At 39.3% G+C, this 19,569-nt stretch overlaps 2 protein-coding genes across 3 annotated transcripts; one reads left to right on the forward strand and one right to left on the reverse strand.

Annotated features, from left to right (window-relative positions):
- Positions 1–1,322: 1,322 nt before the first annotated feature.
- On the reverse strand, positions 1,323–15,319 carry LOC144659619 (PMS1 protein homolog 1-like). 2 transcript variants are annotated; one of them, XM_078520090.1, is made up of 13 exons: positions 15,055–15,319; positions 13,893–14,585; positions 12,000–13,283; positions 11,220–11,324; positions 10,612–10,662; positions 9,375–9,508; positions 9,174–9,278; positions 7,357–7,446; positions 7,047–7,121; positions 6,559–6,614; positions 6,059–6,148; positions 2,823–2,902; positions 1,323–2,714 (listed from the first exon to the last, which is right to left on the reverse strand). In XM_078520090.1, exons 1-13 carry the CDS (start codon positions 15,208–15,210, stop codon positions 2,553–2,555), a joined length of 3,081 nt encoding a protein of 1,026 aa, XP_078376216.1. In that variant the 5' UTR covers positions 15,211–15,319; the 3' UTR covers positions 1,323–2,552. The 2 variants fall into 2 exon arrangements, with proteins under 2 accessions (XP_078376216.1, XP_078376217.1); XM_078520091.1 differs by lacking the exon at positions 13,893–14,585.
- Positions 15,320–15,638: 319 nt separating this feature from the next.
- Positions 15,639–19,516, forward strand: LOC144661036 (uncharacterized). The gene is made up of 4 exons (XM_078521749.1): positions 15,639–15,808; positions 15,923–16,036; positions 16,979–17,228; positions 17,834–19,516. Exons 2-4 carry the CDS (start codon positions 15,948–15,950, stop codon positions 18,974–18,976), a joined length of 1,482 nt encoding a protein of 493 aa, XP_078377875.1. The 5' UTR covers positions 15,639–15,808; positions 15,923–15,947; the 3' UTR covers positions 18,977–19,516.
- Positions 19,517–19,569: the final 53 nt, after the last annotated feature.

Genomic DNA, 19,569 nt, shown 5'->3' on the forward strand with positions numbered 1-19,569 from the left:
TGTTCTTAGGTGCGGACCTTAATATCCATAATAACAAAAATCCATTGGCAAATTGAATGAAACAATTATACAAGTTTGATTGCACATAAAAAAAGGAAAAATGAGGTAAGGTATAATTTTTCCTCGCCCTCCAATATGACTATTTCTATCTCTAACGCAAATGTCAAGATTGGGAGACAGAGAGATGTTATGTATTTGGAGGGGAAAGGCAGGTGATGATTAAGCATGCAGTTGATGTCGTGAGACTTCTTATTTTCTCATACATGAGGTGTAAATCACACTTGACTTATTATTTTTTTTTTTTTAAGTTAAAAAAAAGTTGAAACCAAGAGGTTTCGAACACGGGTCGCCGGCATGCCGAGCGGGAGCGATATCCACTAAGCCACCAACGACCAGTTGCCAGAATCCTGATTTTTTAGATAGAAATCCTTACCCTATTATAAAAGCTAACCGCAAGCAACCCAAGCTAAAGTAGGCTAACCGGAGTGCTAGTTAGGCTAACCGGAGTGATAGTTCGGCTAACCGCAGTGCTGTTTAGTTAGTAGTATTCTACATGAACTGAGTGTTACGTGGTATAAATATGTCATGAGGTGTCTCGCGATTGTCTCACTACATCAACTGCGTGCAGGAGAGTTAGTCACCATGAATAAGGTGGACCATCATCAGACGTCATCGGAAACGATCACACCATTCAATTAAAAAAGATTATTGACGACATGTGCTATTTCTGCATCTGATGAAACTTAACTTCGGATAATGATGAAATAGATTTATTTTTGGAGCACAACGTAATGAGCGTAGTGTATAAATATTATAAAATTTGCACAGTTCTGTTAGCTTAGCAGGAGAAGAAGGTTTGTTACATTGGAGACGAAGAAAAAAATTATTGTAAATAGTCGAAGATCGTGGTTGAAACTATGTGTCTTTCACACCAAAATGGAAATTTGCTTCAAGCGCTACTTCTACGGAATAAAATAGCGGACATTATACAAGATGAATTTGCAGGAGAAATGAATCGCTTGGTGCACGAAGAATTGAGACGGTGTTGTGAAGCTTGCCAGACGGATGACCCTGGTCAAGAGAATCATGTTTGCAAGTTCATGGAAGAAGAAGAAGTTTGGGCTCGCCACTTTGAAAAGGCAAAGACAAGAATCGACATCGAGCGATTCTGGAAAAGAATTAGAAGAGCAGTTCTCGTGAAACTTGGTTTGCCTCTAGTAGAATCATGGATGAACTATATGTATAATCTTCTGCTTATGGATGAGACGAATGCATTTCTAATCTATAAAAGCTACGAACGAAAACAGAACGAGGACTGGGATGAAAACATGAAACTTAAATGTTATGATTACATGTGAAAATGTTGAGGTTTGCAAAGATATCTGTACGTACAAATTTAATTTATTATTGTCACTGTATTTTTCCTCCTAACTAGAACAGCAACAATAAAATTATTTTGTATAGCAAAACATTGTAATGTGTCGAGAATTTCAGATTGTCATTTTGTGTACGTATGTGTGTGAACCGGGGGGGTGGGGAGGGAGGGGGGAGAGGGGCACCTTGGGAATTCCCTCCCGTCCCCTATTCTCACAGGCTCCCGGCCTCCTGTCTCCCTCCACTGTCTTAAGATCTCATACAAGCGTACTATGAACGTTTATGTGTTTCAGTTTCTATTATCATGTATCTATTATATTGGTAATTTACCAATCTTGGACGAAATGTTCGAAAGTGAAAAACAAACAAGAATGACGATTTTAGTTTACTACAAAGGCGCGCATTTTTTTTTCTAGGATAATATTTACCACCGAGAGATCGTTATTTGTAACTTGAGCTGCCTGCCCCCATTCACGTAAACGCTGAGTTACCTATATTTCTGAATACTCTAGCAAAAAATAGGTGTCACGAGTATAAGAATTTTTCTTAATTTGGCATGCTGGTTTATTTCTGACTTTTAATTATAACACTAGGAGACATATTTGTAATTAAGCTATGGTTTTGTCATTTAGATCCATAATTTCTTCGCTAACTACATGCCCATTTATTCGTTCGTCGGTTGTTCGTTTGCTCGGTCGGTCGATGGGACATCCATATTTATTGTCTTTAAATTTCAACTGGTTTGTTTCAGTACTCCATAATTATAGAACTTTAGGTGTTTGAATTGCCTGCAGAACACCAAGCAAGACATCAAAAATCTATCAACACTTCTATTGTGACAACAAACAGTTTACTTTGTGAACCAGGGAGAAAGATGGCAACATCTAAAGTTTATAGAAATCCTGCTACAACGAGTAAAAGGCCAATGATCAGACAATGCATTCCTACATTTTTTTCCAAAACAAGAACATTTTCGTACAACGTAGAGTAGCCTTTTCCAGTTTTGAACTTGTGGTAATGTAAAATCTATTTTGGTAACACGTCTCTTTAAGCTAATCACGATTTCCTTTCACTTTGTATAGTTCATTACAAAAATATCACTGTAATCATTCTTCAATTTCTTCTAGAACCATAACTGTTTTTTTTTTTATAGACGGATTTCACTTTTTCTCCATTGTTCATTCTTGCGGAATTTTCGCGATCTTTTCAAAGAATGGTCGGCCATGAACGCATGTTTTCGCGTCCTCAGAAATTTGCTCTTCCATCCGGGACAGTAGCTCATCCACTTCAGTCCTATTCATCCGGGAACTAAGGGTCCGTGCGACTCGCACCGCCTCGCCCTAAACAATAGATACAAACAACAAAGACTGAAATGATGAGCAAAGAGATGACTTTTACAGTATATTAAACTGAGCGTAATGACAACGTTAAAAAGCGATGAAAAATACCTGTAGATAGTGCACAACCTTGAAGGGTCTGCAACTTGATAGAGAATTGGAATCACTTGTGTCCTTTTGACAAGCAAGTTCTAAAAAGATAAATGAGAAATTAATAATAAAAACAAAATATATATATCTTATTAAACACGCGCGAGGGCCGTACTGGGCGAATATTGGCCCAAGGGCGAAGCCCGAGTCCAAGCCCAGCTGGTGCCCTTAACTTGAGGGGGGCTTCCGTCACCAGTGTTCTGGTGACCTGGCCCAGGGTCTTAGCTATCCGCTGGTGCCTGGCTGGCGGACTAGCTGTCAAAAGCAGGGGGGAGGGGAGGGTTTGTCTTTCGACGCTTGGGCCCGTTTGTGTTAAATTTTCAGTATGTTAGTGTTAAATTTTGAATGCCCTGTGAGGGGCTGTTGAATATTTTGATTGACATTGCTTGAGGGTTCCCTGCTAGTCCAGGCATTTTGTAATCAGACCTACTACTAATTGCAACAGAAGCTTTCTCAACGTAAACTAGTTAGAAATGACCTATACAATAACATACTAAAAGTCTCTAAAGATTCAAGTGTGGGAACACCTCCAAATACGATCAACTTCTAACTCGCTTTCTGCTGCAACATGAAAACGAGGCTATAAACAGGAAGTTGCTGTTTACGGCTGTTTTATTGGTATAAGTCATGCCTTTTCTTTAAAATTATGAACATACTCTTAATACAATCTTTCCCTGGCCTTAATCTTTAAATAAAGACCCATAAAAGAGCAATTTTTAAAATGCTAAGTTATTCGAAAGTTTACAGTGGCCAAGACACGTGTATCACTTATCTTCAAGCTAGAGATAGAGTCATTCTTGAATTGTAATCTACACAGTCATGCTATTCAAGTAAGTCTTCCGATCTTCACTGTCGTATTCCAGGGCGTTGGTAAAGTTAGTGCACGCGGACCCTTTGCACTGGCCGCAGGCTGGGGAACACTGCATACCATTCTTAAGGCAGATGTACCTCATAGTGCGGCAGTCAGACAAACAGTTGTATCGGATTAACTGTAGAAGCGAGTCTGGCGCAGGCGGCAGGTCCGTCGCAACGGGAACCAATTGACCGCCAATTACATTCTTTATCCTGGGGACGACCAACTTTCCTCTTTTTGACAGTCAGTTGCTCATCCACTTCAGAAACTTTAGGTAATTTCCTCTTTGTGTGGAAGTTTACACTGCAGGTCATGGGTAAACCGCGTCAACAGCAGGCAAATCATGCACATTTAAAAGTCTAGCACTTATCATATCAGACCACTCGTCCCCTCTCACTGAACAAATTTTCAATATCGTGTCTTTTATTTCAATTGTTGTAACCCTGAACGCTTCCCCCAGTCTTTTTCTCTGTTCCCCGAACTCAACTTTGGCGTCACAAAAGAAACAGTCAGTTTTGAATGAGAAACATTGTTCTACTTGGCGAGTTAGAGAGCGACGATTACTAGTTGTTTCAGACGTAAGAATTTTCTTGGCTCGCTTGATGTTACTTGGCAGACAATATTCTCGCCGGCAGTTCTGATGAACCTGCTACCCAGAAACCGTAGTGTTAGAATCATTTCGCTCTGTACTCGCCCGATTAAATCCCGTGCTTCCCTTTCCTCTTAGCGTTACGACCTCGCCCTCGCCGTCGAAGTTTTTTTTTTACAAATATCACACTTTTCTGTGTCATCCATAGTTGAGAAACTTGTTTTCTGAAATTACAGGCAGATGGGAACGTGTAAAAGACGTCAAGCTTTGTGGTACTCGGAAACGTCTAGGTTGATTGCGTAAACGTGACTAAATTGGCTTTCTTGAGTTTTTGATAAAGTTTGGTTCTATTCTTGCCAAATTAAGTCTTAAGTGAAAATGAATTTTAGGCAAATTGTTTTGTGCTCAAAAAGCATTTATTGTTCAGATGAATTTTCGTTTTAGAAAAGTTTTTCATTCAGAGATTTCGAAGTTATGAGAAAAAGATAACGTACGAAGCGCGAAGCGATCAAATGGAATATCAGTTTTTCGTACACTGAGTTGAAACTCAATTTGGGATTCACTACAGTCAGAACTGCATAACGTTAGCACATAACATCCATGTTTATTTAAGCATAAAAACTTCTTTTTTATATTTTAACTTTGCTAGCGGAAAACAAATTCATACGCTTAATACCTCAAACGGATAATTAACAGCGCAGACGCTTTCTACAAGCTTTGTGTCGATTTGTGTATTTTTATAGATTTAATCATCTTATTAAAGCAATAATCTGATCTTATCTACATGTAAATGGACTAACCTATCAGGAAAACACAAGAAAAATCTTTCTTTCTCTGCTAGCCCATGCTGCACGTGGCATTAAACTCAAGCGACACAGCAGATAGTACAGGCCGCCTCATTTCCATGCTGCATTATATAGGGTCCTATAAAAACCGTTTTTAGTCACTTTCCCCTGCTCAGATTTTGAGAGACTTTTGATATGTTATAGAGGACATATTCCTGGACCAAAAGGCGTTAAAAAACGTTCTGTTGCAATTAGTAACAGGTTGACCTATTTTATGCGATAAAATGCCTGGACTATGCTGAGAAGGGACCTGGCTGCTGTGTCAGGTGTCACGTGGGCTGGTGACGTGCCAATCTCTAGCCAGGGGGGAGGCCTGGGGACTTGTAAACAGCTTGGAGTGTTTATTTTTTTAGTATGTTAGTGTTAAATTTTGAATGCCTGTGAGGGGCTGTTGAATATTTTGATTGACATTGCTTGAGGGTTCCCTGCTGAGAAGGGACCTGGCTGCTGTGTCAGGTGTCACGTGGGCTGGTGACGTGCCAATCTCTAGCCAGGGGGGAGGCCCGGGGACTTGTAACAGCTTGGAGTAATTTGGCTTGTGGGCGACCAGGTTCTTGCAAATCCGCTCAAATATATACAATGAACAATGTGCAGTACTAATACATTTGTATATTTAACATGCACGAAGAAATGCAACGCGTCAAACAGTTTCGGCAATGTAACTTTGTGTTAGTGCGTAAACTGTATTGAGTTTCTATGTAACGAATTTCTATGTAACGACTTCAATCAAAAGATAAACGCGTTTTGCAACATTGAACATGCTCCCTGGTGGGCAAAAAAGTAACATTGGCAAGTTTTGTTTTGTTTGTTTTGTTGTTCTTGAAATTGTTGTTTCGTTTTTGCCTTATACCGATCCGAACGGCAATAAACTTGTTCATCCAAATATGGCAAGTGATCTCAACCGGCTTACCTAGCACTTCTGCCAGATCTGGTACGCCATAGAATGGTATGCTAGTGGACATTTGGTACAGCTCTACTTTGGTTTCTCCACTTTCTGCATCTGAAGACAGAACGATAAAATGCTTAGTTCACATCCTGCAGATATCACCTTTAAAAGGATTCGAGGCAGAAACTTCTCAAGAGATGACTTTGTGTATGTGTTCCCAATTGAATTTACATCTGGGTGGGTCTAAACCGTTCTACTGTTGAGAGTGCAAATGTCGACAGGATCACTTGCAAACAATAGCGGGGGGGGGGGGGGGGGGGGGTGGTGGAACCAAAGCCTTTTCCCAGAAGTAAAAAGAGCAGTTCAAAAAGGGTACCAGCGCGAAGTTACAGCAGGTTGGGTAAAATTAAGAGAACGTGGCTAAACGGGAAATATATCAAACGTTGCCTGAAATGCAAGACTTGTCAAATTAGCGGCTAATGTCGCTGAAGGCTATTTTATAGTACAGTTGTACGTGTTCTCACCTGTCTTCAAACAGACATCGAATCCATTTGAGGTTAATCTCTCATCGTCAATCCATCTACAAGAGATCAACGTGTCATTTCTAGACTCAAAATGTTAAAATTAAAAGTGCTGGTTATTAGTTCCTCTCTTTCTCAAAACTGTGCTCTGAGAATAACTGCAGGATGCTTAAAAGCTCTTCTGTAAGAAATCTTGGGTGCCCAGCTCTTAAAAGCTTTCAGGATAGCAAACTTATATAAATCACCCAAAGGCAAAAGTAAGCCACCTGTGGCACCTGGGCTCTGCTAGAGCACAGCTCCGTATCTAACTTTTCTATAATTAAATTTTATTTACATGTAACTTACTAAGCCAGGGATTAGAGTCAGGGACTATGATGGTCAGAGTCACATACTGATCTGATAAGCAAACTTAAGATGTTTTGCAAAAACCCTACAGCTGTACTTCAAGGTTGCATAACAATACCACCCGCATGGTGGCCCAATTACTATACCTTGTTGTGTCTGGTGGGTCACACTTGCTGCTCATGTTACACAACGTCCTCCAACAGTCAGGACCACCAACAATTCTTTGAAAAAAAAAAAAGACAGAACAAACGCTCGTGTTATGTCTAAGCACTCCATAAATCACTTGTTTGTTTAATTAATAAGCAGAAGGCCGAAAACAGTGCTAACAAAACATCTATGTCAAACCCCTGATGATGGTCTAAACTCCAAAACGCTCACTTTTCAGAACGTTGTCTTATAATAATTTTTATCCTTTAATCATTTTATACCACCTATGTATTACCTTTGCATATTTACCTCTCGTTCAAAGTAATTGGATGTTTTAGTCCTTCTTTAGGCAGAGAATGACAAGCCATCAAACGTTGAAAAAGAAGTTGCTCTTGAATTCTTAAGCACAAAAAAACAAAATGAATATTCAGTAATATTCAATATTATAAATAGAGGATAATACATGGTTGCGTGGAGTTATGAAATTTATCTTTGAGTGTTCAAATCGATAGCCCACGAGTGAGCACAGCGAACGAGTGAGATATCCGAGTCGGTTTCAAACACGAGAAGATCCAAGCAACCATGTATTATTCTGTTTATTATATAAACCTTCTAATTATGATGTTTTTGACGATTTTCCGAAGATTTTCGACCATTTTCATAAAATTTCCGAAGATTTTCAAAATGTTGTCCGAAGGTCGTATGAATGTTTCCCAAAATTTTCTGAATTTTTCTGAAGAGTTCCGAAGACTACCCAACATTGCCGAGGAAGATCCGAAGATGTTTCGACCTACATTCAGTTGTAATATCGATAAGCTTTCAATTGGCTCATTAAGCATTGAAACATGGCAAACTCTGCAAGCTGATTGGTCAAAAATGATATCACACATGTGTGGATATCATTTTTATCCACACATGTGTGATACCATTTTTCTCGATTTGCTACCTCTCGCTATACCACTGCATTTTATATAATAATATGCAATATTCAATACATTCACTTGATTTTAATTTACAGTCATGACCACCTTATGATCACCTTAACTGCATTACACAATTGTTCTGTGAAATTCTGCAGAATATTGCCCAAAACTTACATGACAAGGCCATACGCCGAGTTGTCAAAAATCAGATGACATTCTGCAAGTTTGACCAGGATAAAATTCAACAAATTGTCAACAAAATAGATTGTAAAGCTAAATAAACTGTGGTTATTGAGCATTTTGCAAAAAGTCGGATGAATTTTGCCAACATACATGTACGTGTACATGTATATATTTAGCAATTATCCTGCAAAATCACACAGAATATCACCTGATACTTAGCCGGCGAGGCCGTAGGCCGAGATGGCTAAAATCAGATGATATTCTGCAAGATTGACCAGGATTATTGTTTTATTATTCAACAAATTGTCAACAAAACACACTTTTCAGATAGAAAAACTGTAATTATGCAGCACTTTACAAGACGGACTTCGGAAGAATCTTCACAACCTATGTAAATTGCAGGATATCTGTTATGTATGGATGACAGATAACGTTAAAATTTTGACCATATATGTTGGGCAGTGCGCACATTTGTTGAATAATAACAGAGGATATCTGTCATGTCTGGTTGACAGATAACAGGGCCTTCTGATCCTTCTGATCATGTTTGGGCATCCCCACAATTTTTGCTGAATAATAATGGTGGTTCTCCTGTGCAAGTGCACCTTATTAAATAATCCTTTTGTAAACCCCTGAAAGTGGTTTACATCAAATTTCTCGTTATAAGAACATCAATAGTGAATACAGTATGTGTACATTGTCAAGAAAACAGGTGATAAGAACAAACACAATCATCAACTTCTAAATTCTCATAAAGGAGAAGCCACGAGCCAAGGGGCCCACACTACTGGAGCTTATCCCAGTTTCCGTAGCATTAAGCGGCTAGGAATATTTCTACTCCCCCCTGAATGGGATGCTAGTCCATCGCAGGGTCCCCCCCCCCCCCCCCCCCCCCGCGGTGACCATTAGGCCACCGCGCCTCCCATCAAATTCTCACAGCTGACATTCAAACAACTGTGTGACGCACACTAAAGAGAGTGAACGAAAAGTGTAAATTGGCGAGACTGGAGTAGAGGTTACCTGTATTGATTGACGCATACAAGATCAGTTCCTCTGCGCAGCAGCCAAACTCCCCAGGGATCCAGTCGACCAATCAAATGGTCTGAATTGGAATCTTCTATTGACCTGCAAAGGGAAATAATGTTGATGAAATCTTTGCTACATCAACTGTAGATGCTAACACAGTGGTAATGTCAAACATGATCTGGACATAGTACAAACCTCGGATCTGTCTTTCTCTTCACTGACTCCTTTACATCAGTCAAAGAAAATGGAATTTCTGTTTTCTTGTAGAGCAGTTTTCTTTGCAGTGGATTAGGCGACATCACTTTGTTTATGAGTGGCTGGTTTGTGATCTGAAAAGTTGATACCAGTAATTGTTATATTAATTTTTAGTTGAGTTCCCGAGGCAGGGCTCAAAATAATTTTTGGATAGTTGCCGGTCATGTTGACCGGCAAAACCGATTTTAGCTCGGTCACGTGTCGTTTTTGACCGATCAAAATATTGAGAGTAGTAGCAGAGGTAGTAGTTACTTTTGCCTTTTGTTGAATTGTCTTTGTTCGCATGATAGAAAAGGACCCGCCATCTCTTCACTGTTTTGCCTGCCAATTTTTTTTTTCTAGTTAGTTTCTAAGTACCCTTGTAAGATGTGATGCCGACAGGTCATTTAACTGAGACAAAATGGAAACATCTGTCACGTTGTTTTCCCGCTTTCGCGCTCGAATGAAATACCTAGTTACCAAGCTTTGAACGTTTTTCCGTGCACGTTCTTTTTGCTGAAGTTTGCATTATACTAAATTATAATACTGACCTGAACAGAACTGCACGGATCAAAAAAAGATGTACCATATTTTCCGAATTGGAATGACATTTGTACTTCATGTATTTCAGATTGGCAATTAAAGATAAGACTTTGGAGTTACCTGCGGTTTTAATGTAGAGGTTGCTTTGATACTGTGTATTAAATCGCTCCACGAGTTAAGGTTAAAATAAGTTGTTAGAATTAACATTATAAATAATTGGCATAACAATTTTTTTTTGGTCTGGTCATGGCCGGTCAAAATGACCAGCAAATCGAACGTTTCTCCTGACAAACTGTCATCTTGGCTGGACATTGTCCATTGACTGGCCGTTATTTTGAGCCCCGAGGTACAGTCTGAGTGTACATCAACCCTCCAAGTTAATAGTTTTCCCCAGTGGCCATTTGATGACTTTACTTTTTGGGCTTAGTAAATAGTGGAGTTGAATACGCGCAGGGTACTGTAAGTAGAGTACATGTACAAAAGCACGCAAACACACACAAAAATAACTTCACTTTGAATGTTGCTTTGCCAGTTGTGCACTGTCGACTGACCCTGAGAAAACTAGGAGACTTCTCATAGTCTACCAACAGATCACATTACAAACAAAATCAGTCCCCTGTAAACGTCAAGCCATGTAAACACAAACAAGACAAACCTCTGGGATTTTCTTTATCTTCTTACTAGACAGAGACAACCTTGACTTGTCCTAAGAAAAATAGAATGAAAAAAATAAATAAATTCCTTTTAACATGTTACAATGTACCAATATAAGATGATGCTAAAAACTCTATTATGCCCCCCACCCCCTCCCCACCCTCTTTCCCCCCCAAGAAAACACTTTCACCACTCCCTTGGCTATTGTACTGAGCCTACTTGGCTGATAATAAACTGGAAGTTAATGAATGAAAATAAATGGCTGTAGCCATTTTGGAATTATGACCTTCTCAGCATTAATTTGCCCTTTCTCTCAGACCATGTTTCTTTGCTCAGAAGTGCATTGTAGAGCAAATGCTCCTAAAGTTAGCCTTTCCAAATTTACTATGGCAGTTTATTCACCTTTATTAACTTGAAGTTTATAAGCAGCCAAGTGTCTCACTTGCCTGTCAATGGAGCAAACCCATTACGCCAACCCCCTCCTCCCAGCTGAGGATTTGCCGAAAGAGTTTGTAATAATTGTTCTGAGTTGTTATTGCAGCAAGAAGAAAAAAAAATAAACCCTGTTCTACCAGATAAATTAAATAATCTTGATTCTTTCCTATGTACCTGATCAGATGAAAGCTTCCTCTTTCCATGTAGAGGGGTACTAAAAACAGGTGTTCTATTAACAGATATCTGCCGTGGAGGACCAGGGGTAACCAAGGTAACAGGCTGAAATATCAATAAATTATGTATATTTATAGTTTGTGTAGTAAAACATATTTTATTACTCACGTATTGAGACTTGAATGAGAATGAAAATAATGATTGTAAAAAGAAAAATAATAATAATACAGTGACAGTATACAACATTCTAGACAGGGTTCCAGGCTACATCCCTGTAATACATGTACTATTGTAACAGTCATTTGCACTCATCTGGAATGAGTTTGTTCCTCTTCTTTTTTGAGATTACAGAACACCCTGCGGTTATTAATTTTATGACAAGCTGAAAGATCCATAAGACAACAGCTTAACATGTACATGTATTCAATGTTCAAGATAAGGGGATATCAGGTCAAAAACATTGTACATGACCCCACATACAGCCATAATAATAGAAAGTGTGTAATCATAATCATTACTTTTGGTGGGAGCAAAGAGAATTCAACCCTTTGTAATTCCTTGTTCACCCTGCCTTATAAACTTATTCATTTTTTTTTTCTATTTTTTCCTCCTTGCATGTTAAGACAATTGGCGAGAATCAAGGATAATATTTTGAAGCAAATTCTGCCATGTCTCCTTGTTAATGATTTCATTTATTCCCACCACCTATACTGTAACTGTTTGACAATGTATGGCAAGGAGAAATGAGATGCTGATCACTGTTATACATGTAAACTGTACCTGTACAGGGTTCCCTTGCTTATCCACAATTCCTCGTCCCATGCTCCACTCTTTGTCGCTACACTGAGCCTTTGTTGTTCCAGATGAAACAGTAACTGTTGTTGATGGTTTGGTTACAGAGGCAGTCTCCTCCTCTGTTGCAGAGGAAGGCATTTCTACAGAGGCATCTTTCTCTAAATTGCGCACATGGTTTGATGTGCCTGGTGTTTTCAAGTTGGAGTCTATACTAATGAGATCCAAGTCAGAATCCTCAAACAGATCATCCAAGTCGAGAGAAAATGAGTTTCCAAGCGAGGGGCTATTGGAAGGATTGCATACCAGTGTTCTATTCTTAGACAGTTCTTGACTTCCTTTTGGTTTTCCATCAGTGTCAGTTGCATTTGAGCTATTTCCAGTGTTTGCTGTTTTCGTTACTGGTAATTTGTTAAGCCTGTTGCTCTTTTCATTGTTCAAATTTGACACGCTGTGACCAGTCTCAGAATTACCATTTTCTGCGACACTGCTGGGCTCTATAGAGGAGCTACACACATTGTTTTCCATATTACATGTTGACTCACTAACTTCACACAAAGTCTTGTCACTAAATGTCTCACAGAGTTCTACAGATTGCAAAGAATCTGTTGGAGACAACATGCATGTGTCTTCTTGCTGGGAAGAAGGTAAAGAAACTGCTTGATTTATTGTTGCCTTCTGGGCTACAACTGAACTTGGCAGTTTATCTGTTTGGTTGGTTGGGCTTATTCCTTCATGATGGGATGATTTCTCTCTCTCAGTCTGCAAATCATTCTTATTACTCAAAGTATTTTCTTGTGTATTATTTTTGTCACTTCTTGTATTTACTTGCTCGTTGTAAGTCTCTTCAACTTCATGTTCCAAGCTTGGGGTGTCCTCTGGCACTATACTTTTGTCCAAATGAAGAGATCTTTCTTTTTCTTTACTTTTCTCACCTAGGTTGCTGGATGCATGAGTAGCAACTTCTCCATTCAAGCCACAAGTGTTTGTGATGTCACCAAGTTTCCCAATTACAGCAATGCTCTTTTCTGTAGTGCTGTTACAATCAGTACCTTTGCTTAAGGGGAGCTTGTTTTTCTCATCAGAATAAAACTCTTCTAATAGGTTAGTTAAAATTGTCATTAGTTCATCTTTGTTTGTCAACATCACACTGGTTTTGTTAGGTTCCAGATTGACGTCAAGGACTTCTGGAGGAATGTTCACACTTAAAAATGCAACAGGGTATCTGTTGGATGAAACAGCTGTTTGTTTGTTGTAGTATTGCTTGATCAGCTGCAAAATGAAGACAGAAATCAAAGTGAGACATAAAACACACTAGATATCTTGGTTAAAAAAGAACACCCCCCCCCCCAAAAAAAAAAAGCACCCCTGTAACTTACATATACATGAATGACAACCCCCTGGAAGTGGAAACTTACATGTACCAATACATGTAGGTCTGCTAAAGTCCAGTTTAATAAAAAACAAAACACCCCCTATCAATCCCAGATATACACATGGAAGCTGGTAATAGGCCAGTTGGCTTTAAACCAGAATTTTGTGCTACAAAATATTAAAACATTTTGAAAATATATTTTCACTGAGAAGTTTATAAATTTATATATTTTTATTATATTTTTTATATTTTATTTTACCGGTATATATTTTCCTGTCATGGTACTATTCAAATCTAATGCTACAAAAAAATAATATACACTGTACAAGTACCAGTTTTCGTTGGTTTATGCGCATTTATCCAAGAATTTAAATGTTGTTTCGATAGGTACAAAATAACTTTTTTTAACTAATTTACTGTATTTAAAGTATATTTCTGTCATTTCAGACTGTTACTAAATCTCACATGATTTACAAGATTGCACTAGTTATCATCCACAAACACACCTGAGAAATTTGCTTCATATTCACAGGCCTCCCATTAAAAAAGATAAAACATCTGTCATTCACTGCACGTCCAGTAATTTCCAAATCATATCCAGGCCTTGGAAGATATCCAAGTACATGAATACCACTGTTATTTTCATCATGAAACTCTATCACACCCATTTGCGCCAACAATGATGTCCCAAAAACAGACAATAAAGCTGTTCTTTGATCTGCAACTTTACTCTTCTGCCAGACAACAGCCTTATTATGCCGTAAGGTGATCCGCAGGGTGGGATGTATTAATGCGTATGCCATCACCAAGTCCTCAACTCTTTTTAACTCATCTTTACATTTTTTGCTGTTGCTGGAGAATTGTTTTCGGACAGGGAGGTTCTTAAATAAGTTTATTGCTGTAATAGTTGTACCAGTAGTAGTAGGTTTTGGTTGAGTGGCTCCTATTTTACCATTGCGCTCTAGCGTGTACAGCATGCCAACTTCTTCAGAGTCTGTCTTGGTCAAAATGGATACATTGCTAACTGACGAAAGCGACCCTAGAGCCTCACCTCGGAAACCATAAGTCTGGAGGGATTTTAAGTCGTTGTCGCTTGATATTTTTGAAGTGTAATGTGCTTGAGCCATAAAGGGAGCATCTTCAGGTTTAATGCCGCAGCCATTGTCACGAACTTCGATTCTTTCCAAGCCCCATCCATCCTAGAATAACATGAGACATAGCAAGACCTGTCAGGGCTGTGCTCTAAGGGTGCCCAGGTGCCTCAGGCGACTAACTTTTGTCTTTGGGCGACCAGATAATCTTATTTCTTTTATATAAGCTTTATACTGGCACCCTGGATCAGCATCATTTATTTTAAGAAAACGACAGTTAAATTTTCCCTGCTGCATCATGGTCACTGTGAAAGAACCTTCACCGAACTTAATCACATATTGATAAGGTGTTATTTTGGCATATTTTTTTACTCTTCTTTTTTTTTCTTACTCTGCATGGGAATGTTAAGAAACTTTTCCTATAGTGGATCACATAAGCTTTACACTGTGTTCACGCCTACAATAACATGGAAATAAATAGGGCCCATACGAGCTAAGCTTGCATGATCTCTTGAATTTCAAATCTGCTCCAGATAGTTAACACAAAAGATAACGACAATGACTCACAAAAACTCACCAGTTTGATTTCAATGCTCGTCGCACCAGCATCAAGAGAATTCTCGATCAGTTCTTTTACTACGGAACTGACAGAAGTGATCACTTGAGAACTAGCAATCAGACGAACAGTTGACGAAGGCAATAGATTCATCGCGCTTGACCTCGGAGATTCCATTTTCGCCAAAGCTTACACGCTTATCGTAAATTACGGAGTTTCACAATAACTCCGATCTGTTTTACACGCTAAAATTCGCGAACGATGTTTTTGCACGGTTCGTCCGCCATATTTGATCTTGAGCGGGAAATGTATTCGGGTCATGTGACTTTTCTTCGTGACGATTTACGAACATGCCGGACTTTTACGAACATGTCCGAAAATTTATCCGAAAGGGTCAAATAACAGGAATAATAAGCGAATTAATATTTGCCAATGTAATTATAAATTATCTCGTGTATATCACATTGCATAATAGCCCATAAACAATAATGCAAACACAATACCCAATCAACGACGCCCATTTTGGCATTTCGTTTACCCAAGGGAATATGTCCCGCGGGGCAATTATTCAAAATATTCATATCGAGCTAAGCGGTTGTCAATAGCAATGGCATACACCGTGTAAACGCCTGCTCACAACACTCGATCGCACTTGAAGAGGCAACTTGTGAATATTTTCTCAGGACGTAAACTGACGAAAGTGACTTTGATTTTCACGAATCGGCATACGGTATAAATGATTTGCGTTGATGAAAGTTAAATCCGCCTTTTGAAGGTAATTGACTGCGTGAAAAGTCACGAAATTCGGCAACAATATCCGAACGCGACTTCAAACATATCACATTTGTCGATCTACTTGCCGACTAAAGTTTTGTGTGTGTGTTTATAGATTTTGAAGAGTGAAGAAGGAAAATATGGCCGCACCAAGGGTATACACAGCAGAAACAGAGAAGGTTTTGAAAGAAAAGGGACTCAAATGCGTCTGTGAATTGTGCGATTGTGGGTAAGTTAGACAACTCAAGCCCGTCTGTTACATTATTTATACTCGGCATGCATTCTTGTCTCAGCTGACAGATGTTTTATTGTACTTTTACAAAAAGCTAAAAGGATCTTGAGATAGGATAGTAGAATAAGCTAAAATTGTGCATTAACTGGTCTCTTAATTATAAATTGCAGATGGCGGAATGTCGATTAAGTACATTAATTTTGAGGTTCGCGCGTGTACTGTTGTGTTTAAAAGTTTTGCATTTTCGAAGTAAACAGAGTGCAGCTTTCAGACTTTTATCAATTTATTTTAAAAAGGTTTTGTTAGCTTAATTGATTCATTGTTAATCGTTTGAGGTGAATTTCTCTGAAATTTCTCTGAGGGCTTTTATATCGAAAATAATTTGCTACTAGGCAGCCGCTGGTTGTATTTGTGAGACTACATGTACTATTAAATTAAATAAATCTGTAATTTTAATCCTACTTTAGAGTCTGGTGCCTTTTGTCTGAATCGGTTTTAATTAAATATAATCGTATATAAATTTATTAGCCGTGTTAGTATATAAAATCATCGAGATTAGAATAAACGTAAGGGAGTTGCTTAAAATTGTTGGCTTTACATGTAAAATTTCATTTCTCTTCGGTTTGTATATTTTTTATATGCAGTATATTTCTGAACCTTTTTTGTCACGCAATCAATGTAACGAAACGCCAAGCGCGTGGAGCGCGTGTTCGCGAGCGTGGACCACGCGTGGAGGAAAAGAAGAGGGAAACGATTTTTCTGCAAGCTTCCTTGCCTCGCATGACAAGGAAAAAAGGGGAATGAAAACAATGCAGCCGTCACACTTGTGTCATTAGTCGTCGCTGTTTCGCAGGCGTCACGCATTTTTCAACGCAAGACAAGTTTGAATTTTCTTGGCACCAACAACCTAAACTTATTTCTTTTATACCTTTTCTTTAGCGGATACCATCCTCACATCGGCTGCACAAAGAACTCACAAAAAATGAAAGCAGTGTTCAAGCGACCAGGACTGGCTGAAGCTAAGACGGATTACCAGCACACCTACACCCTCCACGACGGTGCGAAGCCACGCAATGCGAGAAAACCGCTGCCACGGCTGAGGAACCCCAACCCACCCCCCATGGACTTCAGAACTGTTCAGAGAACGGAATACATTCCCAGGAAACCTGATCCGCAAGGGACCTGCAAGGTAACTTGTGTGCTAAACGCTCTATATTCATGTAGCAACACAATGAAATGTCCTGCCTTTTTGTTTCAGTTTGCCCCGTCCGATTCCATGCTCAGACTCATTGTTTTATTTTAATCAAAAACAAATTTGACCTACAAGTAAAATGAAAGGAAGATAAAGTTTTATGATTGCTTTTTACCTCTGGGATTTATTTTTTCGTGCATATAAAAATGAACCCAAGCGATTCAGGGCTCGTTTCTAAACGCAGCCCGGAAAAAAGCCTAACTTTGCTAGTGTACATGTAGTTTCAAAAGTTAAAATCTATCAGTGAAATTGCCGCAAATATCACTTTTAGAAAGAAGAAAAATAAAATCAAGCCGTTCCACATTGGCGCTAGTTCGAGGACGGAGGACTTTCATTCGAAAAAATACGGTACAACGTAAAAAAATGAAATTATAATACGCGATATGTGCAAATGGTTACAATCACAGTGCGCGGTTAACATAAGTCAGTGAAAGTAGAATATATCAATGAATGTAGTTTGATCAACCTGTATTTGTCTGTTTCGTTCTTTCCTTTAACCAGATACTAAAATGTGCTCGTTCCTTTCTACTTTTCTTGTTTAGTTTGAGGAAGAATACAAACGACCGGACGCGAAAATAGACGGAAAGACGGTTTACGCCCAAGACTTCGTTGACCGCGGACCACCACAAGTGGTGAAGATAAGCCGACCAAAGACTGTCAAGCAAAATCAGGGACTGAAATTTCAATCTGCTACCACTCACAACCAAACGTTCACGCCCAAAGTGCCCGTCCCGCAAGCCCCGTTTGCTGAGCTTCCGTGTTATACAGGCGCCATTCTCTATCCTGAAAAACACGGCAAGTATGACGTAAAGACGTGGAATCAAGACGTGTACCGTGGCAAGTTCGCGCCGCGTCCCGACGCGTTCAAGCCCAAGGAGGCACAAGTGACGATTGGCATCGAAGGAGATCACTTTCTAAGAACAGTTCACAAGGATGCATTCAAGACGCCGGATAATGACGCAAGACCGGAAATGACGATTCGCCAGCCGACACTGAAGACGAAAAAGCGCGCGAAGTTTCAGAGCGACACTCAAGCCAAGAGCGACTTTCCAGGTTTTGGCGCGAAAATGCCGCTGCCGCCTAAGCCCATTTCACCCCCTCCTGCCACACTCCGATTGGCCATGGACAACGCACGTGATTTTGAGACAACCAATAAGCAGTGTTACAAGATCACGTGGGATCCAAGTAAGATTGAACGCACGAAACTGCTCAAACCGGACGGCGGAGATTACGTTTCACCGGACACGAAATTTGCCACCACCACCATCACCAAAGAAGATTTCAAACAGAAAGAAGCAGTTAAAGCAACCAAGATAAGGCCACCTTCGAGGATTGAACAGAGCAAAGCAAAGTTCTTCGACGAGACGGCTTACAACGACCAATTCAAGCCTTACAGCAAAGTTCCATACATCCGCTACGGTGATTTCCATGAGAGAAGCTCTTATCACAAGCCCGTGGTGAAATTCCACACGGACGGTTCCGTGACGACCCAAGACTTTAAGGGAGCTGAAGGCGGACGCCCAAGCACGTGTCTGAAACCGGAAGAGAGGTTTGAGAAGTCGATGGAAAAGATGCCGGGTGCTACTGCTTACAACGAGGCGTATAACCGTAAGAAGCTTCCCGAGTGCTCCTATCTTGAATGGATGAGCAAGCACTATGCAAAGAAGGCGTTGGCTACAGTTTGATGTAAACCTACATGTACACTGCGAGAAAAACAATGGTATAAAAAACACTAGATAATGTGACTTATTAATTAAATATTAATTTTACCTCCGTGTTATGCACGAACTGTGAATGGACAAAGACAAATTTAAAACCCAAAACACTATTTTATTAGCAAAAAAAAAGCATAGGAATTGTTAGAATGAATTTACAAAACTCGCTAAGAGAGGTTAATAACTACGTATCTTACTTTGTTTTAAAGATGTTTTTAAGCCTAAAATAGTTCATTGTATTATAATGAAAACATACGTACACGATTCCTTATAGTGTTATAGAGCTCCCCAGTTCGTTATTTTTGTACAAAGAGTTTGCTTAAAAGTTTTAAAACTTGTTTCTTTCAAACAACGGTTTGTTTTCACACCAGACCTGGAGGCTGCCACTCACTTTACTTGAGGCTAAATCATTTGGAATGATTACATTAGTATTCGTTTACACCATAAAATTACAAAGCTGTGTAGGACATAACTACATTAAACTACACACTGCATGCAACCTCAGTATCAGTCACATTCATTCGAAAATAAAATGTTAACATTCTTCTGAATATATCTTGTTA

This window comes from Oculina patagonica, chromosome 7, assembly GCF_052425735.1.
Source record: "Oculina patagonica isolate OP01 chromosome 7, crgOcupat, whole genome shotgun sequence".
In the NCBI taxonomy this organism is placed as follows: domain Eukaryota; kingdom Metazoa; phylum Cnidaria; class Anthozoa; order Scleractinia; family Oculinidae; genus Oculina; species Oculina patagonica.